Source organism: Lepidothrix coronata, unplaced genomic scaffold (assembly GCF_001604755.1).
Source record: "Lepidothrix coronata isolate B3197 unplaced genomic scaffold, Lepidothrix_coronata-1.0 Scaffold220, whole genome shotgun sequence".
In the NCBI taxonomy this organism is placed as follows: Eukaryota; Metazoa; Chordata; class Aves; order Passeriformes; family Pipridae; genus Lepidothrix; species Lepidothrix coronata.
Genome location: NW_016690400.1, coordinates 855 through 27774, shown reverse-complemented (window position 1 = coordinate 27774; position 26920 = coordinate 855). Strand labels below are relative to the sequence as shown.

The 26920-nt window shown below is 47.6% G+C and overlaps 1 protein-coding gene across 2 annotated transcripts; it reads left to right on the top strand.

Annotated features, from left to right (window-relative positions):
- Positions 1 to 823: 823 nt before the first annotated feature.
- Positions 824 to 26647, top strand: LOC108506585 (tropomodulin-1). Of its 2 annotated transcripts, none has more exons than XM_017833751.1 (10): positions 824 to 884; positions 10391 to 10554; positions 12410 to 12566; positions 15908 to 16027; positions 18754 to 18843; positions 19299 to 19429; positions 20946 to 21053; positions 22596 to 22739; positions 23445 to 23589; positions 25620 to 26647. In XM_017833751.1, the coding sequence occupies exons 2-10, from the start codon at positions 10435 to 10437 to the stop codon at positions 25682 to 25684; spliced, it is 1080 nt and encodes a 359-aa protein (XP_017689240.1). In that variant the 5' UTR covers positions 824 to 884; positions 10391 to 10434; the 3' UTR covers positions 25685 to 26647. The 2 variants fall into 2 exon arrangements, with proteins under 2 accessions (XP_017689240.1, XP_017689241.1); XM_017833752.1 differs by lacking the exon at positions 824 to 884 and adding an exon at positions 1151 to 1167.
- The last annotated feature ends 273 nt before the right edge of the window (positions 26648 to 26920 follow it).

The following is a 26920-nucleotide window of genomic DNA, read 5'->3' as shown; positions in this document are numbered from 1 at the left end:
GGAGATTTGGCAGCAACATCAACACTATGGACACCACAAGGTTGGAAGGCAGCTCTCCTGGGCTGATGGCAGACTTGAAGCTGCTCTAGGTAGGAGGTGGCTGTCACTGGAGGTATGGGGCAAGTTGATAGGGAGTAAAGTAAGATGGGATGAGTAGGTACGTTGATACAGATGGTGTTTGTGGAGAAGTGGCTTTTATAAAGTGCCCATGCTTGCAGCCACAGGTTCCCTGCAGTGCTGGTAGTGGTGCCATCCTGCCAGAGGCCTGAGTGGCTGTGACTTGGTCTGGCTGAGCCTTGAGAGTCCCCTGCGCACCCTGTCCCAGTGCTGCAGCACTCATCCCGGGAAGGAGTTTTTCCAGGCATAGTCTCAGGGTACTTTACAGTGACCTGGATCCCCATGAAGATGCGTGCACATCTTCTGGGGTTTCCCAAAAGGCGATTTGCTGAGGTGTTTGTCTCCGCACTGTGAGGGAAGTTGCCATGGGACACAAGGCAGGCTCCTTCAGCGTATCTGAATCGTTAAAAAGCAGGAAAGACCCTTTGGAAGCAAACGCTGCCCTGGCTGCCGCCCTCCGCAGCGCCCACGCTGCCCCGGGGATGGACGGTGCGCGTTTGCCACCCCAGGTGCGGGCGGAGGGTGAGGACCAACCCAACGCCGACCGGGGCGGGGGCTGAGCCGGGAGCAGCTGTTCTCGGCCGGGAGGGGCGGCGGGGCCGGCCCCGCTGAGTGACGGCCGGGCCGGGGCCGCGGCCGGGGCTGGACCCCCGCCCCCGGCAGCGGCGGAGCCGGCGCGGGCAAGGACGCGCCGCCCGGGCTCGGCTCAGCTCGGCTCGGCTCAGCTCGGCTCAGCTCGGCTCGGCTCGGCTCGGCTCGGCTCACAGGTGCGGTAAGCCTGCGGCGGCGTAGTGGGCCCGGCCCGGCGCGACCCATATCTGGGCAGAACGTTTGTCCGCACCGGGCGGCACCAGCTCGGCATAAATAGCGAGCGCTGCCTCCCTAATTACGCCGGACAGGGGGGACTGCCTGGGTGTTGGGCCTCCTTCCCTGCCTCCCTCCCTCCCTCCCTGCCTGCCTGCCTCCCTCCATGCGTGCATGTCCGTCTGCCTCTCTCTGCCTGCCTGCCAGCACACTTGCCTGCCTGCCGGGAGCCGTGCCCGGAGTTGGGTGCGCTGCGCCGGGATGCGCGGAGCCGGCGGCGGGAGCTGCGGCAGCCGGAGTCCCCGGGATGAGGGCGGCTGTGTCCCTCGTCAGGCAGCCGGAGTCCCCGGGATGAGGGCGGCTGTGTCCCTCGTCAGGCAGCCGGAGTCCCCGGGATGAGGGCGGCTGTGTCCCTCGTCAGGCAGCCGGAGTCCCCGGGATGAGGGCGGCTGTGTCCCTCGTCAGGCAGCCGGAGTCTCCGGGATGAGCGTGGCTGTGTCCCTCGGCAGGAGCAGCCGGGAGCCCGCAGCGAGAGGCGTCGGGCTGGGATGGATGGCAGCCGGCAGCGCTCACGCGTGTCCGCGGCAGAGCCCGGCGGGGATCGGGGGTGCTGGAGCGGGGAGGGAAGAGAGAGCCCCGCACCACGCTGAGCGGGTTGCAAAGGGCACTGAGTTCTTTTTTACTGCTGTTGTGTTTGTAGTCCTGGGAGCTCTTCTAGGAAATTATTTTCCAGATAATGGATCGATAGAAATCTGTGCTGCTTTTGTAAGGGAAAAGTAGAAATCAGCAGGAGGAAAGACTCCTTGAGTCCTTGTGGTGTATTTTCCATGGCCAGACTTTGTCCGGCTTGAAACAGCCATATTTTCCATGGCTGTACTTTGTCTGCTTTGATTGAAAGGCGCAGCCTGTCCCAAAGTTAACATTTCTTCACTCTGATAGACACAGCTTCTCTCCCCACTGATGTGCCATCCTGATGTGCTCATCTATCTGCTTCTGCTTTTGAAATGGTCATGGATGGTTTGGTGGACAGAATCCATTGCTCTCTGCCTCCCTTCTAGGCCAGCTGCTCCACCCTTATGTGGAGGTCCTCTTTACTTGTATTACATCTTTCCGTGGGTATCGGGCCTTGAGCCAGAAGGGTGCTCAGCCACGTGGCTGAAGTTGTTTTTAAGTGTACATAAAATCCCCGCTGACTGCAACCTGGGGAGAAACATGGAAGCAAGGTTGAATTGCTGCTTCTCCAGCGTTCTGCCCCGTTCAAGCACTGTGCATTTAAGTAGCTCTCCCAGCTGGAGGTGGTATCTTCATTTCTGCAGGCCTTGGAGGATTGTGTGATGGTCTCGCCTCTGTTAAGTGCCTCATTCAGATTTGTTGCACAGTGTACACCACACACTCATTTCTGCTGGAAATCTTTTTTTGCTACGGAATTCTCATTTTGCTATGGTATTCATTGGGCATCAACCTATCCAGGGCTTATTGGCTGCACCAGTGACGGGACATTTTGCTTCCATTCCCTCTGCTTCAGCCACGCTAGCTGTGGGGTGGGATCGGGACATGCAGACACAGGTGTGTTACTGCTAACAGCTTGCTGTGCTTTGTGCCTGGCAGTCTGGCATGGCCATTGTCTATCAAAGGATCCAAGGCACTGCTCAGTACAAGCCATTACACCCATCGGGTCCCCTGCCAGAGGAACAGGGGTATCCATTTGAGGACTAACAGAAACTCAGGCAAGAAACCCAGGATCACTTTTCAGAGGAGATTGCGCTGGCTGCAAAGTTTCCAAGTGAAAGGTTCAAGTTACAGAGCAGGAACTGAGTGCTCGGTGTCACTAATGACTTAAGTGTGCCCACGCACTTTTCATAGGGATTAGTAATTAAGCAACTAAGTGCATGCCAGGTGCATGAGAGAACCTCACTCCAAATAGGAGAACACATAACTGTGCTTACAAGCGTGTGCCTTAAAAATATGCAAAGTGGGGGAGATACAACTGGGATGCTTTGTGCTGGGGCTTTGGCGGGGCTTTGGCAGGTCTTGGCCTGGTCACCAGACATGCAGGCTATTTGCTGGTGAGAAAGACCTCTTGGTAAAAGCCAGTACTGAGTGGTGTGGCTTGCAGGCTGCAGGAGTGTTGGCAAGAGGAGGGCTAGGAGATACAGACATTTTCTGAATATCAGGTTAGGACCTGGGTGAGCTGATAGGAAGACCCAGGAGAGGGCAAACAGCATGAGACTTTTCTCAGCACCAGTGGATAAAGGGAGAGGTCACTTTGGTTGAGCACAGGGAGCCTTCCCTAGAGTGTGCATGACGTCAGACAACAAGCTGTTTGCTGTGGAGCTGTCATGTGCAAGGGTGGGAATGTCAGCTCTGGCATGAGGATACCTATAGGAATGATGTGGCATCATCAGTAAGTCTTGTCTGTGGCCTATTGAACTTCATTGCTGCAGGGTTCTGGGTGGTGAGGATGACTCCAAATCACGTCATTTGTTCTGCATGGCTGGCATGTCACTGACAGAGACAGAAGTTATGGTGTACTTTAATAGATCCAAAATGCCTTCTTCCAGATGTTTCCCTTCAAATATGAATTTTAGGGTGTCAGGTTTACAGCTGCTGGTTGGGAGATTTTTATCAAACCAGAGGATATCTAGACCTTCCTTCGGAAGTTTGAGTTTCCTGAAGGGCCAGCAGATTCCCTGTTGGATTTGCTTAGGCATGAGCTTTTTGCCAGGAGGCTGAGGCCTCAGTCTTTCTAGTTGATGGCTGGCCTGCCTGAAGCAATGAGAGTGTATGATAAGCTCTGCTTTCTGAATCTGACAAGAGAGAGCTTCTCACCATCTGGAATATCCCCTGTCTTTTCTCTGTTCACTCTCCTCATCCAGGGCATGAATGTGCTAGCACTGCCAGCTCTGCCCTGGAAAGACTAAGAGATGAAGATATACCTGATGGGTATTGCTTGCTGAGCAGGGGCCAGGGACATCAACTCTCTTGTATGCTCTGTTTTGTTAAGAACTGTTCCAGATGATGCTTGGCTACTCCACAAGCTGCACAAGGGCTCTCAGTGTGAGAAAGCTGCAAAACAAGGTACTATGATGGTCTCCTGGAGGCTGAGTGACTCACTGTCATGCTGCAGGAGCAAGGAGAATTTCAGTCATGTTGGAACTGGTAGTGGTTTAACTGTTTCAGGGGAAAGGCAACTAAAGTCTCTCCCCTCCTGTGTTGAACTAGAACCAGAATTCAAACTGATAAGTGCAGAAAACAAGTTTTTGTGAAATGGAGGGGGTCAGCTTTCAACCCAGTTCCCATCCTGTGTAATCTCCTGGCATTCAGAGGAGGAACCTGGACAGTTGGACATACCTGTGCATTCTTTAGAGACCAAGTCAGAGAAGGTTTGATTGGGAAGGGACTTCTGGAAGTTCCTTGTCCAATGTTCTCCTCTGAGCAGGCCTAGCCCCATAACTAGATCAGTTTCCCCAGGGCCTTGACTAGTTGAGTGTTGTATACCCAAGGATGGAGATTCCACCACCTCTCAGATCCCCATCCAAGGGCTGTACCGCTTCTCCATTAAGGAGGCTTCCCCTTGCCTCAGCCTATTTCTGTTGCCCCTTCTGTGCACCTCTAAGGAAAGCCTGAATTTGTCTTTAGAAACCCTTTCCCTTTAGGCAGCACATGACCGACTGACTGCAATTACATCCCTCTGCAGCATTCCCCTCTCGATGCTGAAAAAGTCCAGTTCCCTTTGTGTCTCCTCACAGCTTATGTGTTCCAGCCTCCTGCCCATCCTGATGGCTCTGTACTGGACTCTCTGCAGCTTGGGAAGACCTGCCTTCTACTAGGAGATATCGAATTGGATGCAGCATCCAGCTGCAGCCTCAGTGGAGCTAAGCAGAGGGGAATACCCACCTATGTGGATTTCCTGGCTAGACATTTCTAATGCAGCTTGGACAGCAAATCCAGTGCAGAGTCCATAGGAAGTCTCTTGTAGCTCTAACAAGAGGTTTCAACATCTTGTGCATTCAAGGTGGTGATGCAGAGCCCCAGCCGGCCAACAACCTGCAGCTTGATGCTGCAGCCTGGATCTGTGTTTATGGCTTGTTAAAAAGATGTTTTTCTCCCTCTCTGAGAAAATGAGATCTGCCTAAAAAAGAATCTACAAAAAAATGTGCAGGAGACCATTCCCTTAAAGGCCTGGCTTTAGATATTTACCTTCCTTTGATTTGTCCAAGCCAAAGACTCGACTTTTAGGGGAAAAAAATATTCATTTGAAATGGGGTAAACTTCTGAATGCCTGTATCTCAAGTGATCACTTGTAAGGCCACTACTAGGCTCAGGTTATGTCTACCAGAGAAGGGACTGTGGGGTCCAGTTTGTACTTGTGTGTTAGGAGGAGACCATTCCTGTAGCAGCACAACTGCGCTGACATCCCTCATGAGCAGGGTAACTGGTGATAGCAAGAACTCAGTGGTCAAGGCTATGATTGTGTACAGCTGTGTTTTGACACTGGGGATGGATCCAGCTCCTCCTCTACTCTGCTCTGACTTCCTACTGGGTTTTCCAAAATTCACATAGATTCATGTTTTTAGTAGAAGCTGATGTTCATCTTTTCCTCTCTTGCTACTGGATCTGGCCATAATTTGTTGGTCAATTCTTGAAACTCCAGGGAACTGGTGATGTTGGATTGCTCAGTGACTCAAACATCAGGGTGGCTGTGGAGTCAGGTTCTTGCACACCAGCACCCAATTGTGCTGGGGTGCAAGCTCAGGGTTTGAAAGTTGTCCCATGAGTGGCAGAGTCAGCAGAGACTTTTTCATCCTTCATCCCTACTGTGTCTGCCCCAGCTCTACCACATGTTACAGCTACCCCTTCTCCAAGTGTTTCTGGTATCCCTTGCTTTCCCTTAGACCTCCCTGCAAATGCCCCAACTCTTCTTCATTCCTTGACTGTCATCCAAAGGAGAACTCCAGGCTGACAGACCCTCTGCATGTGTGCAGCTGGACAATAAATTAGGGTTTGGGTCCTGCATGAGATTTCATTGAGGGTTAGCTAATGGCTTTAAGGTTTCCCAGAGGACTGATAGGCCACATGAAAACACAGTTTTCATTTAGGAACCAGCTGGAGCTGATTTGCTCCTCTCATCTGCACAGCATGAGTCTTGGATCTACACCTGGGTGATTTATTGAGGTCTACGTGTATGCACAGAAAGTACTTAATTTCTGTTGAGTTTATAGGAAATGGTCACTTGAGCTACGTGTAGTTCCTCAAAAAAAAATCAAACAAAACAACAACAACAACAACAACAAAAAAAAACCCAACAAAAAACTCTGACATTTATCTTTAAAGTTATGCTACAAATCAAAGAAAAGAAAAAACAGAAATTACAGCAAGTGCAGAGGGGTTGGTTGACATTGGTTTGTTATTTTTAAATTGCAAAAATAATAGCTCTGAACTTTGACTCACGTTTATACTTAAGCTATTAAAAAAACCCTCATAAATCAAAATCCTCTGTGAGTCAAATAGGAATTGTTCTCAAGCCACGAAGTTAATTCCTACCTCCATTGCTTAAAAACAGTTTTTATCCTGAATAGATTTCTGCCTTCAAACTTGGTAGTTTTTCCAAGAATCATCAGTATCCAAGTTGGTGACATTTGGCCACCTCTTTATGCCCAAAAACAAGCCCCTTGGTCTCTTTTCAAATTTCAGCACACAGAAAAAGTTTTGCAGTAGATTTGAAAGTTGTCTAAGGCAGGGATGTTAATTTTTTCAGTCGTGGCTCTCTCGCAGGCCAGAGTACGCAGGATTCCCATTCTCTGCCTTTCGGTGGTGGCTCAGTAATTATTTCCAATATTGTACAGGATGCTTTTCATTTTCGCTTGTTTTCAGCATCCGTGTATTTGTTCAGCAGATTTGGACCCTTCAGAAAGAAACTATTCCATCCCCCTCATAATCATAAATGTTGCCTTTGTTTTGTTTTGTTTTCCTGTATTCATGACATGAACAGTCTTCCCTGTAGATGACCTATGTCTTTCTCCCAACCAATTTCATTTTTCTCCTTTAACATTTTTAATGATCATCATGGATTCCCACCTATGTGCTCTTCAGACTTACCAAGTGTTAGTGTTTGAGCTGTCATCTCATGTGTTTGACAAGTACTTTGACCAAGGGGACCTAATATCTTGCTATCTTGGTAGTCTATGTGAATTTTAATGTTTTGAGGTCTTAAAATTGTAATAGTGTTGGTCCTGTACGGTTTCTGTGTATTACCTGTGTATTCTTCTGTGATGCCTCCTTAGTTGATTGAATGAAAAGTGGCAGGTTTAATGTAAAATAACAAAAAATCAGAGCTCCCATCTTATTTGAGCATTGCAAATAGATTTGATGGATATTTGTGGTGAATTATGGTTAACTCTTCCCTGAATGTTTAGCAGTTTGTGGATTTAAAATCTGAACATAACACTGCAGTTGTGCTGGAGGATCTTTTTCATTTGTTTGAGCTCAGTTGGGGGCAGGACCTGTGTTAAGCTGTGCTTGTACCCTAGCACAAGTCAGGGAGAGCTGTTTGTGGCAGTGGTTGTTTGAGTACGCTGTCTAAACTAAAACAGTTGTGCTTAGGCAGAATTTACCTGCTTTCTTATTTTTGGCAGTGCAAAGCCCTCTTGCCATTTACAGCAGATGGACTCTTTTGCTTTTTCTCCCAGCACTCATTAGCAAGATAGGGTAGAAGAGGGCTGGGAGGTAGAGATAAGGGAGAGCCAGCGAACATACTGGTCCTGGAGGCTGTGCTGGAGGACACAATGCTGAACAGCTCGTTCAACAGGCAGGGGAGCAGTACAGAATGTCCTGCTGCCGCGGGCAGGGCTAGCGCTCCCGTCAAGCATCGCTCCTGATGGGCTTTCTGCGGGAGCTGTGCGAGGTGCCAGCACCATCCGCCTGCACCAGCAAGACTGTGAGGGCACTGTCCCCTCCTGGCAGCTCTGTTTGGGGTAGATGGCAAACGAAATTCTCCCCACGGGGATTTCAGCTGTGTTTCAGCAGGCTCTGCACCTGTCCTGAGCCCTCAGGGCCTTTGCTATATGCAGCCCCGGCTTCATATCTCCGCAAGATGCTTTGAAACCTGAAGCGTTTTCCAGAAGTGTTGCCTGTGTGCACTGACATCCGCCGTCTGTCCTGCCTTTCGCCTCTCGGTGCTGACATCTCTGTCCTTCTGGTCTGAGACAACAAGGTCAGCCCCGTGGGGGCTGCGCTCTGGTCCCAGATAAGCCACGCTTGCAGACTACCCTGGATTGCTGGGAAGGGATTGCAGCTGCCTCTGGGAGTAGTTGTGCTCACGTAGCCAAGACAGAGATTGCCATGTGCATGGCAGGTGTAGGTATTTTAAGCCATTACAGGAAATTTAACAGCCTGGGGTGGATTATTCTCTGCCTTCCTGCCTGCTTATAGCTCCAGCTCCTTCCACAGCGAAATGGTCAAAACTAAAAATCACACATGAAATGCAGATTAGCTGTGGTTCATGCACTTCAGCCTAAGGTTGCAGTGGCGCAGCACAGCTCCAGATCCAAATCCAGGCTGCTTTTCTAGGGTCTCCGGCATCAGTGTTCATGGGTAACTGTGATAAAGGCTCTGCCTTTCTCTATGCCAGCAGGAAGGGCAGTCTTGCAGGGGACGAGCTGCTGGATGTGGCTCCTGGGCTGACTGGTGTGTGGTTGCATGACTGCTGCATGCCACTCCTACTGCTCAAGGAGCCTTGCACTGACTGCTGTAGGGCATTGGTAAAGCACAGGCATGTGGGGGTCCCCACTACCTCATTTAGCCAAACCCATGGAGTCCCATCACCTGTGCTTCCTCCTTCACCCTCCTGTTTCCCTGGACTTCGGTGCCCACAGGCTGATGGTCACTGCATGGAACAAACCAACCCAATGAAAAGCTGGGTTTCACCCTCTCAGCTCCCAGCTCTGGGAGCTTCAGGGGCTGTTTCTCTCATCCAGGAGGCACCATCTCCTGATGCTTCACCTCCTAAGTGGCGAGTGCCAGGAATGCAAGTGATGCAGGAATTGCCATCACACCAGTGGGAAACCGAATGTCTGACCAAACGACAGCTCTAAATTTAAGGGCTTGCTGTTGAGCGAGAATATGTGTGTTACTGTGCCCTTTTGTGACCAAGCTAAAGATAATTTTCCTGTCTAGAACAGCAACTGTGTTGCAACTTGTATAAGGAAACTTCTCCACTAATGAAGAGTGATGATCATAAGAGCATAATCTGTCCTGAGAGGACAAGCAAAGCTTGAGAGATGAGACTTGGAGTAGGGCTCTGATGCTCCACTGAGCTGAAAAGAGCCCATTTATAGAAATTTGAAAGATGTTTGACTCCTTAAAAAATGCAGAGGCCTTACTGTTATTTTTATGTAAATGTCATTCAAGAGAACAGAAAAACTTTGGGAAAAGTAATTTTAAATTATCTAGAGTTCAGTTTTTCTCCACAAAAACTGAGCGGAAAAAATGTAAATGTACAGACAGTACTATGGAACAGAAGGAGACTGTCAGCAAAAGAGCAGAGCTGGATACACTTTTGTGTGTTGTACCGAGTGTGTTTCTAACCCACCTGCACATATTAAACACAGTGACCTTTGTAGAAGGTCCTCTACAGTCTTTTTGCTTGCATGGGTCCAGTTACATGTGTGTGACTGTGTATGGCATTTTGTATTGGGAGATGTGGGCCAAACTTTTGGGTCAGCAGGGATTATCCACGTAGGCCATTCAGTACGTTAGTCACACTTCTCTTCTTGCAGGGTTGGTTTGGAACGTGCAGTAGCAAACAGGTCATCTGCTTAGCCAGCAGCTGTTCAAATGTGTTGTCTCAGGGAAGGTGGGTCACTAAACAGCACGTTTAACTGGCGGCCTCGTGGACATGTGTGGATAATACTTCCTGATCTCCTTGTGGCTTTAAAACACGGGCAGAAGTTCTGTGCACTGTAGCCTCATGGAGGTTTGCAGGGCTCAGAGGTACTCAGTGGTGCTACAAATCTGTTTTCCCATCTGGTGACAATGTTATCTGGAGTGCCAAGTGCAGGGAAGTGTTACTGGGGGCTCGTAAGGACATGAGACCTGCCAACTTCTGGTTTATTGATGATTTCTGGTTTACTGTCCTTCAGGGAAATAAATGCCTAGGACACTTCAGTAACATACAGCACTGCTTGCAGGAAAACATCTCTAACCAGGGCCCTGTATGAAGTTCTCCCTCTGTGCTGCCCCATAAGTCCATGAATGGGGCAATGAGCTGCCGGCGGTTGTGCCACTCTCATCACCATGTGCTTGTAGGATATGGGTGGGGAGCCCTGAGCAATCTGGCCTGTCTTAGAAATCAGCTGTGCTTGAAGCATAAATCTTTTGCAGCTCTGGGGTATTCAGTGTTCCCCAACCAGACAGGCTATAGTGCCATGTTTCACGTGTTCAGTGTTAACGCTTCTTGTTTTCATTTCAGGTTCTGTTTCAGCATAAAAGTGAGATCCACAAGACTCCTCTAAGATGTCCTACAGAAAGGAGCTAGAAAAATACCGAGACCTGGATGAAGACAAGATCCTTGGAGCTCTGACAGAGGAGGAGCTCAGGAAGTTAGAGAATGAACTGGAAGAGCTGGACCCTGATGTAAGTAACTTTTGAACGAGATTTGCTAGGTGATAAATCTCTGTAGTTGTGGGGGAAGGGGCTGCATTAGTAATCTCTATTTCAGTGAGATCCTTGGCAGATCCTTTGGGATCCTTGGTACTCGGTGCAAGAGCGGAAGAGACTGACTGCAGGTGAGCAGAAGAAATTTTTGCCACTGCAAGCACAGTCTAGATGTGTGTCTGTTTCTGCTTTCCTGCTCTTTCCCCAGTGTGTGTGCTCAGATGTGATGAGCACTGTGATTTGTAGCATATGAGCCAGTGCTGGTGCAGGGCAGTAAACCTGCGGAAAATGGATCTCTGTTTCTGATCAGGGCACCTTGGAGGGAATGCTTTGTGGGTTGTTGGGTTTTGGGGTTTTTGTAACAAACTTCAAATGGTCTGTATTTCCTTCCATTTAGGCAGAAAGCCAAATCCCAGAGTTTTGCAAAGTGGGACAATTTATTTTTAGCAATCTCCCAACATCAGCAGGAGCTACATATATGCAAACATGGGGTCTGCTGGTGCCAAGCTGGTGAAAGGTTTTTGGAGGCAGCATTGTCTCCATGGCCCTAGCAGGGGATGTGCAGAGCCAACTGGCAGGCCTCTGGGTTATGGCAATGTTACATGATGAGTTTGGGCACTGCCAAGTGAGAAATTGTTCTTGTAACATGCAGTTAGTGTTTCTGGAGTAAATGATGAGAGGCGTAGATTGCATCATCAGTATTTTTAATTGCAACATAGGAAAGTATTTAAGAGGTGGCAAGCTAGCTCCCAGGATTAAGTGTCTGGGCTGATGGGCTGCCTCAGTTCCAGCTGCCTCAGCAGACACAGAGGCAGGCAGCATTCTGTGAAAGATGCAGAAGGGTAAAATAATTGTGGGTGTCTATCAGTACAGGTGTAGTCTAAGTGCAGAAGTTTAAGCTTGAAGATCGCATGGTTACCTCTCACAGCATGAAGCCTGAGGAAGCAAGCTGTCTCCTATTCCTCCCTGCTTGGGCATTCACACAGTTCTCCTCTGTTGCCCTCCAAGGCTGCCTGGGTCTAATTGCCTCTCGTTAGTTATTTTCCTTCCCAGGTTTGTCATTGAAACAGATTTAAATTGTAACAAACTACTTTTATCAGGCGGGCATGGAAAAATCAGTGCGTTGTTCAACATCACCTTGAATGTCTTAAAAAGTAAATGTTGACTTCTATCCAGTAAAGCTTTAAAGAAGATGCTTAGTGTCAAATCTGGGAATAGTCTTACTGCATTAAGGCTGTTCTATATTTAAATATAAGCAGGTGTTTACGTGCTGTATGTGTCAGGCACAAAGCAACTTCCCGTGGTGGTTAATGTGACTGAATAACAAGGAAGCAGCTTGAAAACAGGCTGAGGTTCACAGGGGTCTTGTTCTGCAACCGAGTGACCTTCTCTGTGAGACCCTGCCTGCAGTTTTTGAGGGATCATGAAAGGCAGAGGGGACCACCATGACTCTCTGGTCTGCTCTGTGAGAGACCATGAGATTGCACTGAATTGATTCTTCTTGGGACACATGGGGCCTGTGGGCACTTGAACAGACTCATATAGGGGGGAGAAGATGGCTGAGAGCCTCCAGAGGAAAGGGCTGGAGCTGCAGTTGCAGAGAACATCTACTTGGCAGCATTTGAAACTGGAGCAGGGAAGGAGCATCACATGTCTTGGATGATGTGGGAATTAGTGGGGCTGGATGGAGATAACCTTTCACACAAGGAGAAGCAAATTATCCAGCAACGTGGAAGAAAGGCAGTGCAATGAGGGAAGTGGAGAGGGGAGAGTGTTTGATGGATGGGGATCATGGGCTGCAGAGATAACCTGTGTTTCTCCCCTTCATGTCTAGAACGCGTTGCTGCCGGCAGGGCTCCGGCAGCGGGATCAGACGCAAAAGCCACCAACTGGCCCATTCAAAAGGGAGGAACTCATGGCCCACCTAGAAAAGCAGGCAAAGGACATTAAAGACAGAGAAGACCTGGTTCCTTTCACGGGTGAAAAGAGAGGTATGGTCATCCTGTGTGCCATGCTGGGTGCATCATGATGAAGGCACAGTGGGTGCACTGTCTAACCTGCATTGCTAAGGGTTGTGTCTAACCTGCATTGCTAAAACTTCATTTTGACACCACTGCTGTCTAACCCCTGATAAACTGGGGTGTGCTCAAGAGGTCTCTGTGCCTGCTGATTTGGATACTACCTGATATATTGTTAAGTACTGGACAGAAGGCTGTACCACTGTGCAGCCTCATTCTGTCCCCACACCACTGCAGCTGTATCAGGCTCTGGAGAAGACATTGTCTTCTATCCTTTCATCTTCTATCTCCTCCTCTGGCCTGTCCTCCTGTGAGCTCCTCATGCTTTGCTCCATGTTGCACTGTTTCCTTTCACACTCCATCCCAGCACTCTGAGCTTCTCATCATACAGGAACTCCACAGCTGTGATGAGTCCCAACCGTTTCTTTCTGAACTCCATCACCTCTTGACAACTACAGCTTTACTTCTCAGTCTCCTGCAGGTCACATGTTTGTGTCTTCCTGCACCATACCCTACAGCAGCTGCTGCACTCCTGCTCTGCATGACCCTGAGGCCTGTGAGCAAGGTTGCCTCTTCTCTTTCCTCTGCTTCTGGCATCTTTTCCTGTTCTCCTCGTACACGACCCATTATGCAAATAACTTCCCTGTTCCCATTAGCACTCTGAATATCATCTGACATGGGACATGGGCTGGTCAGTCCTTGCCTCTGGGTTTGAGAAGCTTCTCAGCATCTCTCTTCTGCTGTTGTGTCTCCCTCTGTACCATGGTCCCTCTGCAGCAGATGATCTGGTTGGGCACTGTTCACATGAATGGTTGCCCTGTGTCAAAAAAAGAAGTGCATGAAAATGTAGGCATATTGAGGAGGTTTTCCAACTGAGGTCTTTCTCAAAGGGGTCTCCTTACAGACTCATGGCTCTCTTAGGAAGAGCTTGTGTTAAATCTGTTCATTTAATAAAACCTGAGGTGGTATTTTTAGACAAAAAAAAAAAAGAGGAGAAAAGAAAAAAAGAGTACTCCTTGAGAAAAAGAAATTAAAAGAATAAATTGAGAGCAATCAGGAAGACTAATTTGGTAATTTCAGACATGCTCTAGCCCAGCAGGTAGAAGCAGTGCTTTGCAGGGCACAGAGATATTTCAGGCATCTCGAGTCTTCAGCTTCTGGTCTGAACTCCTTATGCTTCAGCCTGATGTGATCTCAAATGCATTAAACATATTTTCACTTGTAACATGCTGTTGAGAGGAAGACACTACTTACATTGACTGTGAGCCAGAGATGGTAAATTACATATTCACAGCTGTGACAGAGCTGTAAATAAATCACCACATTTGGAGGGTGATTTACTAGTTTGTCCATGGGAAGTGCTCTCCCTGGCCGTGCTGCTGGACAGAGTAGGAGTTGGGTTGTTCATGCATGCTGTATTATCACATAAAACACTGTGTTTACATTCACCATTTCATTTAAAGTTCAATCTCGTAACAAAGCATGGCTGAGACACGAAACTTTCTGAAAGTTAGGAATTAACTATCAGTTAATTAAAATTAATTTAGAATTAAACCACAGAAATTTTGTTGACACTGAGGTGAGGAAAGGAGTTACTGCATGACAGCAGAATTAAATTTGCCCTGTTTCTCCTGTTCCCTGCTGATGTTGCACAGACCAGATAGTATGTGCAGTCTCCCAAGCCATGCATCCTGTGGGATAGGGGTTCCAGATCTCCACACCAAGCCAGAGCAGACATTTTGCTGCTGAGTACCCAGAAGATGCCTGGCTCTGCAGGCGCACATGACGCTCTGCCTATTTTTGTGAGAGCAGCTGTGTCCCAGGAGGCAGATTCCTGCCCTCTCTGTCAGGGTGGCAGAGCACAGGCAGGAGGTGAGCTGTTGTGCAAAAGGCTACTTATGGCAGCCTCCATTTCGTACCGGGGAGCCCGAGGTGCCGGTGCTTCTTCCTTGAGGCTAAATTTAGCCCCTTCTCTTTCTGCACATGTCTGAGCAGCAGGATCTTTGTTCTCCCCTTTGGTGCTGCTGACTCTGGTTTCAGAGAGGGGACAAAAATAGTCCTGGCTGGCATGCCAGGCCAAGCATTTTGCACTTGCTATCTCTGAAGTGATCCTGGACTATTTTAGGGGAGGGGACTGCTCCAAAATGCTCCGAGAGCCCTCCTCCTTCTACTCGAATCTCAGCAGCACTGGGTTCACCCAACAGGCTGCTCTCTACTGTGGTGTGTTAAAACACCACAAGCCTCTCTTTTTATTTTTGGGCAGTCACAGGTTCCATCTCTGTGAAGGGATCCGCTGCCCTTTAGTGGTGTGAGCTGGGAGCAGCCATGCAGTGCCACCAACCCTGTCCACTGCCCCATGCCTGGGATGCAGCCAGCTCCAGCAGAGAAAGGGTCGTGGTTAGTCTGGTGATCACCATGGGAAATGGGATGGGAAGTGCCAGGGAGCCCACTGTATTCAGAGCTGGGCTGGAGCTGCACCACTCACCACACAGCCTCTTGTCCTTCTGGGCACCCCGCTTAGGAAAAGGCCATGAGCAAGCAGCTGAGATGGCAACTTTGCGTTACCAGCCAGACCTGTTGATTTGCACCTTTGCATTGCAGGGAAAAGGTCTGTTCCTTGGCCTTTTGCTGTCCTGGGAGATAAAGCACAGAGGTCTCCATCTGGCATGCCCTTTGCAGCAAGGTTGAGCTAAATCAGCTGCCCCAAGCCTGCTCCTCCTTGCATCCCATGTGTTCACTGAACTACCATCTCTGCCTGCTACCAGACCCTCCACCACCTCCTTTCCACCCTCTTTTGACTAATGTGCCATCTGCCCTACCAACATGCACTTGGAGTTAGCAGCAGGAACTGTCTCGGTGGCAAGACTGATCCCGCACAGTGTCGGGTCTGGGCCACTGGCCTCCCTTTGTCCTTGTGAGAGCTGGCAAACCTTCACCCCTTTTGTGCAGCCTTCAAAGAACTAAAGTCCTGCAGGGCCCTGCTGTGTGTGGCTTTGGGTGCTACACTGTGAACAGCCATGATCCAGTACAAAAGTACTACGGGGCTTCTGTAGACAGACACAGCCTGCTGCAGTGGTAAAAGGGCCCAGCTCTACAGCTGGAGGTGTCTGCAGGTGCCTCCTGGCCCACATCACAGCAGGACTCAGACCAAGCTGGGAAGGGATTCAGTGTATTCTCTTACTTTTCTCTAGGTCCCTGTGCCCCTTCTGTCCTTTCCACTGTTCTAATCTCACACCATGGAAATGTGTCTGCACAGCTAGCTGCGAAATAGGTGCTATAACTATACTGAGAGTGACCTCACTTTGCATTTATAGGAAAAGCTTGGATTCCCAAGCAGAAGCCAATGGATCCTGTTTTGGAAAGTGTGACTCTGGAGCCGGAACTGGAGGAAGCCCTTGCTAATGCCTCCGATGCAGAGCTCTGTGACATTGCTGGTAAAACAGTTTCAAAATAATTGTGGGTTCAAGTAGTTCAACCACTGCGGGGTTTTTTATTGGTTCTTTTGTGGGAAAGGAGCTATTGTATTTTTTGCTGTTTATCTGAATGCTGTCGGTTCTGACAGAACTTATTTCTTTGTTAAAAAGAGTTACTTTCAGTCCATGTGATTTAATCAGGAGCATGGACCAAAGCTAAGGAGGGAGAAGAATTTTTCAAGGGAACAGTGTGTGCTGTTTGATATCTTCTTCTGTCTCTGCCACTCACTATCCTTTCAAGAGCAATTGCTTTTTTCAAACCAAACCTTAGGAAACAGTCAAGCTGATGCAGTGAGAGTGTGGATTTCCTGTGGGACCTATTAATGGAACTGTCAAGTCAGAGAAGTCTTTCACTGGACACTCAGGGCTGCTGTTTGTTAAAGAGCTTTTTCAACACATTTTTAAAGCTATGCATTTCTTGTGATTTGTGCAGTCAGTCAGTCAAATGACAGTATTTGTCTCTTGCTGAAGCCCATAGCATGGACTTAGCTCTGTGACTGGGATAGGACATGCCTCGACCAAAAGAGCATATGGACACCCTATGGTGTTTTACGGAGCTCACATGTGCCCTGCTGCTCTAGCAGTCAATGAACATTTCAAGGACACTGGCTTCAAGAAAGAAGTCTCTTTCCATACTCCCTAGAAGACTGTAAGAAAGTCTGTAGAATAAGTACACCAACTAGACATCTACATCATAATACCATATTTTGTCTTAGAAATGTGTTTCTACATTAAGGCTTCCAACATATGCACCCTGGCCAAGTATTGCATCTCTGGATTTTGCTTTTTTTACTATTATCCTAGAGTCCTATAAAGCCCTATCTTATAAAATCCGCCTTTCTCCATGTCTGTGCAGCAATTAGTTTTCCAGGGAAATGCTGTTCAGGGCAGCTTGTTCTGCAATTGCTGCCACTTGAAGTGGCAGCAGAAGAACCAATGTGATACAAGCTGTCCTGAAATCTCAATATTGACAGTGACAGCCTTGCTCCTGCCTGTTTAGCAGGAGCTCATTTTGCTCCTGCCTGTTTAGCAGGGATCATTGTCAGCTGTGATGTACTGGATCCCTTCCTTGGCAGCGCCAGGAGAGTGGCTCCCAAGTAGTCCTGGAAGGGCTCCCTTACTTTTGGTCAGCTGAGAGAGACAGAAATGGGATGTCTTCGTTCTGCTTGAGTTTCTTTGGAGAATACACAGTAAGCACCAGACTTTGAAACAGCAGGTCCCTTTTGTCTACCAGCACAAATTCTAGCCCTCGAAGCCTCTGAGTGGTCGTAACAGCAGATCTTGCCTCTCTCTACAGTCCAGATACTCATGCTCCTGGCTGATGGAGAGATTTCATTGCCCAAATAAGCTGTGTTTTGGGGGCTGTGCATGTCCCCAAGATGCTGAGCGTGCAAATTACTTTTCTAAGCTGTGTTGCACCCCTGAAAATTTCATCTGTGGGAACACAACAGAGAAAAGGGCCAGCTAAAATACAAACAAGCAAACTCAAAGTGCCCAACCTCACTCAGACCTTCAAATGGAGACTTCTTGGCTCTGTGAGATCCAGTTAGGGATGTGCTGTGGCCTTGGGGAAGTCCATTGACATGCTTTGCTGCCGGGTGTCCTGCCTGTGCAACCCAGACCTGGAGTCACAATGAGCTGTCACCATAACAGATGTTATTCATGTACTGGGCTTCAAGGATAGCCTTGTCCTGCAACTTCCAGCACTTCTTGGCCAAATCAATGAGATAATGGTGACAGAGTAGTGCCAATCAAGCCTAAGAGGAGCAGCTTATGGGAAAGCAAAGTCCCTTCGTAGTGGCATACTTGAATTTTAGGGAGAAATTTATTATTTTGACCACTGTATCTGTCCAGAGGTCAAGATTTGTTTAAGACGTGTTTGTTTTAACACATATTCTTGTGTCTGCATTTTTCTTTAGAAAATCATATAGCTATTAAAAAAAAAAAAAGTTGTTGGTTAAAAAGTCAGTTTATTTTCAAACTTGGTCTTTCTGTGAGTAGCAGGCTTTTGGGTTATTACAGTGTTTGAGTTTTGTTCACACCATCACTCTCTACATTTCAACCAAGCCAGCAGAGCTTTAGCTTCTCACAACGTCAGCTTCTAAGAGTACAAAGATCAACACCACGACCCCAGGCTTGTTTTCGGGTGAAAACATGATGTGCTTTGCCACACTTCAGGTGACAGTCACCTCACATGTTGCTGCCTTGGCGTCGGTCTGGCTCTGTGTGGGGCACAGCCCATTTCACAGACTGGACTGGTGTAGTGTGTGGCACATGCCTGGCTAAGCAAGGGGGACAAGAATGTGCAGGCTCCTGCTGGACTGGGCCCCTTGGATTAAAGCCTATCACATTTTTTTGAGTGTTGTACATATCTTCTCACTATTTTTGTGTGTTACCAAGTCAAGTAGGCTGCTGGGAGGCCTTGACTGTTTGTCTGTTTGTTGTCCATAAGGTGATGCTCCTCTTCTCCTATGAATCATGCTACATTGGAATAAACAAGGGAGCATATTTGAGCCCTGTTGTGTATTTATGACAGCCGGGGGACTTCATCCCACCTTTGCATGTTGTTCCAAGCTTGCGCAGGGAAGGGTACTACGCTACAGATTCCCATCCCAGACAGCATCTATGTGTCTTTTCTGGGCTTTGGAGCCTGCAATAAGTCATGTTCTCCTTTTTTTTTGTCATAGCCATCCTTGGCATGCACACCTTGATGAGTAACCAGCAGTACTATGAGGCACTGGGGAGCAGCACCATCGTGAACAAAGAAGGGCTCAACAGTAAGTGATTTAGAGTGTTAGCAGGCTGCAGTAGTTGGCTTTGATGCTGCTAGCAGAGGCAAAGTGGGAATTATTTTTAGGCTGAAGGTTAGAGCCACGAATGTCAGAGCAGCCTGTGATTGCTGGGGCCACCTCTGGTGCATGCTTGCCTTGTGAGAGCCAGCATGGTCTCAGCCACGTCCCTGGTGCCGTTTGGGAGCTGGCACAGCCCAGGGAACAGCCCCATAGAAGCAGTGTGTCTTCTGTCACCCAGATTTGGACCTTGAAAGCACATAGCAGCAGGCACTGGCCGTCCTGTGCTGGTTCCCCCCACTGGAGGGGCCTCTCATGTCATGTCGGTTTGTCAGGTCATTCTTCCATCTTCTCTGATTCTGGAAGAGGAGAAACACATCCAAAGGAGAGATACTGCTGCTAAGGGTGCTTTTGCTTTCATATGTGTTGCTTTTCATTTGCAGGTGTGATTAAGCCCACGCAGTACAAACCAGTTCCTGATGAGGAACCAAACTCAACAGATGTGGAGGAAACTCTGAAACGAATACAAAGCAATGATCCTGATCTTGAGGAAGTCAACCTTAACAATATTATGGTATTTCCTCCTTTCTACCCTTCTCTCTTAATAACAGGGTGGAACATACATCTGATACACAGAAAGCAGAGACCAAGCCTGTTTTGCTGCACAGTTTGTACCATAACACTGAGTGTAGCCCGACAAGAAACACCAGTGCTTCCCATCCCTGTGGGCAACAGGGATTGTTACCTGGGACAAAGGCACAGGGTTGGTAGCAAAAGGACTCCTTTAAGTGCCTGGAAGAATGGAGTTGTGTTGAGGGAAATTTGGGGAGACACATCTCCAGGCTATCTGGCTAAAGGCATTGTAGGTTTCTTTGATGATTCAGTCAGGCATATTTGGTGGAGGGGCTGTTATGTATGTTATGAAATGGGGAGGGGGGAAGCCTTCACAATCCTGACACTTGCCATGAAAATATGAAGAAACCTCCCTTCTTGCAGGTGGTCCTGTCCGTCTCCCACCCATCCCTTCTGTGGAGCACTTTTACTTCTCGTAGAAAGCAAATCAGGACATAGTACCACTTCTTATATTGCCTTTGGGACACATACACATACTGAAAAATATAATTTCTGTTCCATGGGGCCTGTTGAATGATAGCATAGCCAAACAGCAAGAACATGGTTAACTGCATGTGCACATTAAAAACATTTTTGCTATACTACCTGCACCTTTCTGTAACAAAAATATTTTTACTTTCATGTATTTGATTCTGGCTAGTGACCCTGCCCCTTGAGGACACAAGGCTGAGGGTCTGGCAGGCAGGCAGGGACTATTTTTGTGTGTTGAACTCATGACTTTGGGACGTGGTCCGGAGAACTGAGGAGTGACAGTGGAGATTGTAAGCTGCTGGGTTCTGTGTTATAGTGATTCCACATGGTGGGATCCAAATGGTGTGGCAAGAAGTCCAAGGTGAGGATACCACTTACAATGTTAGCTGAAAATTTGTACATTTGAAAAGGGTATCTAAAGTGCTTGATAAGTGAAAAATACTAATTTTGAAGGAACACAGAATAAGCAGCATGGATTTTTTTTTTCTCTGCTGAGACCTAGCATGGCAAATGTTAGCCTGAAACATGCTGTATAAGCAGTCAGAGGTGTCTGGTTTGTGTTACAAGGAGATCCTTTCAGGCCTTTCTAGATCAGGCCCTGTAGGTGGAACTTTTCTGAACAAGACATGAATGTTACTCAGTGCTGTCACTGTATTAGGAAGCACAGGAGCATTACTGTGTAGGCTCACAGACCTTGGTTACCTCCCCACAACACCTGTGTTCCTACATAGCTGAGTTTCTGGGCAATTAAATCAAACAGCAGAGACGTGGCTTCAAATCAAGGCAACGAGCTTTTAGCAGAGCACGACACAGGATGAAGGCATTGCCATGCTCCTCAGGCCACGCTGATTATAGCAAGAGAACTTATCAACCCCTTCCTGAATTACTTCAGTGCATTTGGTGATTTGACCTTGATGAAAAATGTATTGCATAGTCCTTCATACAGATGATGACCTAACACAGGCTGTCTGCATTTCTTTTCACAGAATATTCCCATCCCGACTTTAAAGGCTTTTGCGGAAGCGCTGAAGAACAACACGTATGTGAAGAAGTTCAGTATAGTTGGGACACGGAGCAATGATCCTGTTGCTTTTGTAAGTACTGTGGGCTCATCATCTTAGTGTTGTGACAGGAGCTGTCCTCGGGCAAGGTGTTTTTGGAGTTACTGACTGACTGACTGGTTCTGCACCTTATGTTATGTTTGGCACGTTCCACACCTCTGGCGTTTGGTGCAGGTGCTTCAGTTTCAGGAGCACTAGTGAAAGTCAGCAACTGACAGGCATTGGTCCCTTCACTTCATTTTTTAGCTACAGAGATTTCAGGGCGCAACCCTTTAATCCCATTCAGTCTCATATTTGTCCTCAAGGATCTCCCAGAAAAGGAGCATGAGACAAAAACTGACTCCCTAGTGGCATTTTCTAGAAGCAGTTTGTCTCTGTCTCTCTCTGGAGGTTTCTTTCTGTTGGTACAAAGCTGTGTGCTGCTGTGTGCACAGCTGTTCCTCCCCTTGCACACGTCTGCTCCAGCTCTCTTTCTCATATTCCTTTGTGCAGGTTTGTGCAGAAGGAGGACTCTCATGTGTGGCCTCTGTAGTTGATAATGGGTCTTTCTGGCTGCTGTGCATGATCCTACATATCAGTGGGCATGCAGAGAGGTGCTGAGTGTTCTGCCTGGCCCTCATGCTACCTTCCAGGCTGCATCTTTGCATACTTCTCCAGCACCGTGGCAGCTAATTTTTGCTCTTATTCACCCAGGTCACCCCTACCTACCTCCACACACACTTGTGCACACCAGTTTCCTGTTAGAAAAAAAGTCTTTTTGGAGGGTGAGTGCTGCCCTCACATTATTTCAGGCACTCTGGACTGATGAAGAAGCCTGTGCAGGCAGCACTGGTGCTATCTGAGGGCTCGAGGGGCACTGTGCAGGGCTAGGGGAGCTGTGGGGCCGAGTGCTGTGGGTGCAGGTCAGCCCTGCCACTTGGGCATCACCTTCTGTTCCTTCTCTTTTATGCCATAGATGAATCTTCCCATACAGTTTGTAAGAAATGAGATCATCTGATCAGGTCAGGGGGGTTGGGAGTGTTCCAGCCCACTTCTGGTCTTACCCTCTGAGGGAAGCAAAAGTCATTAATATGGTTGTGCTGCCACTTGGGAGGGCACCTTGGATGTGGAGAACCCCTTGTTCAAGATAGACGCTCCTCTCTCTGCCTGCTATAATGGGGAGCATCTCAACCCCATGCAGTGCAGGCACGGACCCAACCAGAACGGAGGCAGGGCAATGCTGGCCAGCATCCCTGTCATCACCGTGCTGACTTTAGAAGAGGGACACATGAGGTTGTCACGGGGCAGCTGCTGTCACAGGGGGACTGTCACCTTTTGGGGTAGCCCTAGGGGTTTGTCTGTACAAGGTTTTGCTGTGGCCTCCAGCATGCTCATGTTCAAGAATCCCCCTGCAGCAGTGGGGAAGCCCCTTCACTCTGCACAGAGCAATTCCATCTGGCAGCAGTGAAACTGCTCAGCACACAGGACCCTCCTGGAGCCCTTCTGGAGGTGAGGGGAGCTGAACCCCTGCTGCCCTGGAGTGCTCTGCCTCTGCTTGTCCGACTGCCCGTTCTTCCTGCCCATCTCTGCCCACAGGCCCTGGCAGAAATGCTGAAGGTCAATAACACGCTGAAGAGCCTGAATGTGGAATCTAACTTCATTTCTGGGTCAGGTATCCTGGCTATTGTCGAGGCGCTCCAGGGCAACACATCGCTGGTAGAGCTGCGCATTGACAACCAGGTAAAGCGAGTGACAGCTCTGGGCCAGGGAACGTGTCCTGGCTGAGGGAACTCAGTGGCTGGTCAGGGCAGAGGCTGGCAGCTCTCAGCCCCCTGTTTCTGTTGCAGTTCCTGGGTGGTATCTGCTACTACATGCAGTATTTAACAAAGGCTGCAGCAGTCCAAGCAGCTTCCCATGTTCCTGGTGCTGCCCTGGAGAATGGTGATGTTCCTGTCCAATATCATGCCTTGCATTGAGCTCTTGCAGAGGCTTAAATAACAATGTCTATTTAGTAAAACTGAAATTTTTCCTAAAATGCAACGGAAAGAGAAGGAGACCTGTAGGGTGTGCAGATGCTGTGGCAAGTTTAACTCCCTGAGAAACCCAGAGGTTGAAGCAGCTGAGCTATGTGGAGCTCAGGGACAGGTGATTGGGAGTTCAAAATCCTAGTTTCTCCAGACATCCCTTAGCTGTTAATCTGTCCAAGAAATAAAGTCTTTGGGCAAACGGCCTCGTGGGAATGTCTGCTGGAGGAGTTGGAGCCACTCGGCTGTACCAGAAACAGGCCAGTTGTTTGTTTTACTAGCTCCAAGTCAGAAATGTCAAATGAACCAACAGGTCCAGAGAAGGAGGGAAGAGGTGGATGGACATGACAGATCTAAGTGCTCACTCTGAATCACCCTCTGACGTGACCGGTTTGATTTTTTTGTTTTCTATTTTCAAAAGAGCCAGCCCTTGGGCAACAAAGTAGAAATGGAAATCGCAAATATGTTGGAAAAAAACACCTCCCTACTGAAGTTTGGGTACCATTTCACTCAGCAAGGTCCCCGGCTTCGTGCCTCCAACGCTATGATGAATAACAACGACCTAGGTGAGTCAGGCTGACTGCAAGCCAGGAAGTATGGGAAGGTCTTATGGGCAATTTCTGGTGGGATTAGGGCAGAACTGCTCACATGAAAGCTCTGGTAGATGCCTATGAATTAGAATCCACCTCTTGAAGGGCCTGATGATGCTTTGGCCTTCAAGGAGGGAGGCAGCCTTCACCAACTGGTTCTTCAATGCAGCTGCTGTCAGCCAGGCAATGGGTTGTGCTCCAGACTTGGAGACACTGAGCAGCTAAAACTCCAAGAAGAGGTAGTGTTTTTTGCAGTGACGGTGGGTGTTGTTGGAAAGGAGCGAGAGCTGCTGATGTGGTTTGGTACAGCTTGTGCTACAGCATATGGCACACGGGTTATGAGCTGCTAGCGCTTGTGATGCCTGCCAACTGCTTGTCTTTCTCCAGCTTCATTCCCACTCTAACAAGGAGATGAAAAGTAGCAGAGTTGAACTCGGACGGCAGTAGGATTTGGCCCATCCCCTTCAGTGAAACAAGCTGGAACTGTTTCTAGGGAGATGTGGGAAGCCACGTGGCTTTGAGTTATCTTTATACTCTCAATGAAGTGATCAGAAGTGCTTGTGAAGCAAAATGTGGGCAAGTCCGCAAACTGCCATTTCAGCCAAAGCTTGTGGCAGAGGCTTTCCATTGCTTGGCTACAGGCTGCTGTGGAGCTCTGGGGATCAGGCCAGCAGAGCAGTACTGAATGCAGCTAACACACCCATCATGCTGTACTCAGTGGCTGTCATATTGGGGCAGATGATAAATATGTGGTGTTTTAAACAGAAATAATAAAACTAAACCTTGTGTCAGCCAGTCCTGTGCTCCTAGGAAGCACAGCCAAGCAGAGGTATGTGCCAGTTCTTCAGGGATCACACAAAATATCCCGTCTTACGGTTCACTGTGTATTTATTCTGCCTGTGGCTGCATTCCTGGTCACTAGAGAGCTGCATTGGCAAAGGCTTGCTATTTCCTGTCCTTTGGAACAGAGCAAGATTCTGAATGACTCTGTGGCACCTGGCATTCAAAGTAATCAGCTGAAAGATTTAAATCTAATATTTTAATTGTTCCTGCTGTTAAGGAGATGAATTCACAACTTGCCTTCTGTGTTAACAACCGTGCATTTTGCCTCTTTGACCATTAAGAACTGCATTTTTTGTCTGATTTGGTTCTTGTTTGCAGCTCATATTCGTTGGTCTGATGGTCTCTGGCAATAGCATCTCAGCTCTACACATGGACAATGTATAAGTACAGGAAAACTTTATTTTCCTCCCTGTCAGCAATAGCTCTCTCCTTGTACTCCATTCCAATACTCTTGCTTATCATCAGCTGATGCTACCAGAATGTGGTTTTGGTCCCATAGCTTCTGTTCTCTAAGATGTTCTGTATGAACCAACTATGAAGGCTTTTACATTCATCCTCATGAGCTAACTTCTGCATTCTCTTTATAATTTTTTTTTGTTTTTCTTTGCACACATTTCTTGAAAAGTCGTGAGTGTAGCTGTCAGAGGTGTGAACCAGCTTTAAGACTAGATATGAGACTGCTTTGATCGTGTTAACCATGATCAGAGGACTGGAGCCTAGAGGCTTAGGATAAGAAATTAATTTTTTTTTTAAATTATTTTTTTTAATTTTGAAAAGGCAATTGAGAAAAACTAGCAAAGGAAAAACTGTGGCCTCCATCTCCTGCTGTTTCTACATCAGTTAGCATCAGATGATGCATTGGCCAAAGTCCAGTTACATAGACAAACTGTGAAATACAACTGACTGTAGAATAAGGGAGGTAAGGCTAAAAGTAGCTTCTGACCTTAAAAACTCATAGGGAGAGAAACCTCATCTTACCTTCCTTGATTTTAAACTATGTAAGGCTGTGCCTGCTGCTTAAAGCAGGAATTCAGAAGCTGAATATCCTGTTTCTTTCCTATCAGAAAGTACATCTCTCAGCTCCTTTCCACAGCAGTTCAGTCAAGCCTGCCATCCACATTTTACCATTGCCATGACTGACTCCTCTTTCTTTTCTTTTTCAGTGAGGAAGAGAAGACTTGCAGAGTTGAATGGGCCTATTTTTCCCAAGTGCAGAACTGGAGTGTAGTTCCTGGCTATGGAGGTCATTCCCGGTGATCTGTGCTACACTGTGGAAATCTAAAGGCAATAAGTGCCTTGACAGAGTATTTGTGGTGCCTCGGTTCTGTTTTATGCACTAACAGTTTAAATTAACTAGCGGCTATAGTTTTTATGAAGATTTTATCCACTAGGACTGGTGATGTTTTCTGTAGAGTTGGAAACTATTCGAGCCAATAATAACCTGTCAGTTTTATGCAACCTCAGTTTAGAGCACATCCCAGTGTAAAAGTGACTTTAACCTGGGACTTAATTTTATATAAACTTCCTGCACGGTGTTTCATAAAGTTAGGATGTGGTATGCATGAGTGAAAGATACAATTGTTTCACACAAATTACAGAAGTATTAAAAAAATACTTTATTTTTTTCCAAGTTGATCTCAAGTAACTATAGAGGAGCAACTGTTTAACAAGCACTTCTACCATCTGGAAACATGGCTAATTTCAAGAATTGTGAACTACCATTTCTTACCGACATTTGCTGAATCATTTAATTGGAGATGCTGTTTCAAATGCATCCCTGTGTTTCTTTGAAAAAAACCTGATCTCCACCCCTGGCATAAATGGAACTTAAGGCCACCAATTATAAAACAGAGTCTCAAAAATCAAGTGGTTTAGGACAGGTCAATATCCTTCAATGCACATCTGAAGAAAACAGTTACTTTTAGAGATGTGATACAAATTCTAACCCCACAGAGATGGCCAAACTAATCAGCAAATGAGAGCCTTCTCTTTTAATTCCCACTCCTTTCAGTTTCCTTATGTTAAAAGCATTTGTCCAGATATTCACTGGAAACAAGTCAAATTCTCTCTTTGCTGTTTTGTCTAGATGACCATGTCCATTAATTAAATTCTGTTCTGCTAGGAATTGTTTCTTTTTACTGCTGTCCCTTATGTCCACATAAATGCAAGAATAAATGTTGTGCCCTAGAAAGGCTGTGAAGTGAAATACCGCAACTTGCACTGTACATGGTCTGACCAGTTTTTGTCAGTCTACACCCGTCATCCAGCCTGGGAGGAATTCCCCACAGGCCTCTGTAGCTCCCAGACATGCAGTGGACTGGACTCAGCACTATGACATCCAAAACTCCCACTGTTAATGTGAGTGGGATCCCGCTTGCTAGGAAGAGTTTCCTGGAAGAAGTGCTGCTGTACTGAAGCCTTAATCTTGGTCAGATGACACGTCTCAGAAAATGTTCTCTCTTGA

Excerpts from the sequence above, each read along its gene's own strand:
- LOC108506585 (XM_017833751.1), top strand. The coding sequence starts at position 10,435 with ATGTCCTACAGAAAGGAGCTAGAAAAATACCGAGACCTGGATGAAGAC. Across the intron at positions 16,028-18,753 it reads AGAGCTCTGTGACATTGCTG|CCATCCTTGGCATGCACACC; the intron begins GTAAAACAGTTT and ends TTTTTGTCATAG. Across the intron at positions 21,054-22,595 it reads GCAATGATCCTGTTGCTTTT|GCCCTGGCAGAAATGCTGAA; the intron begins GTAAGTACTGTG and ends CTCTGCCCACAG.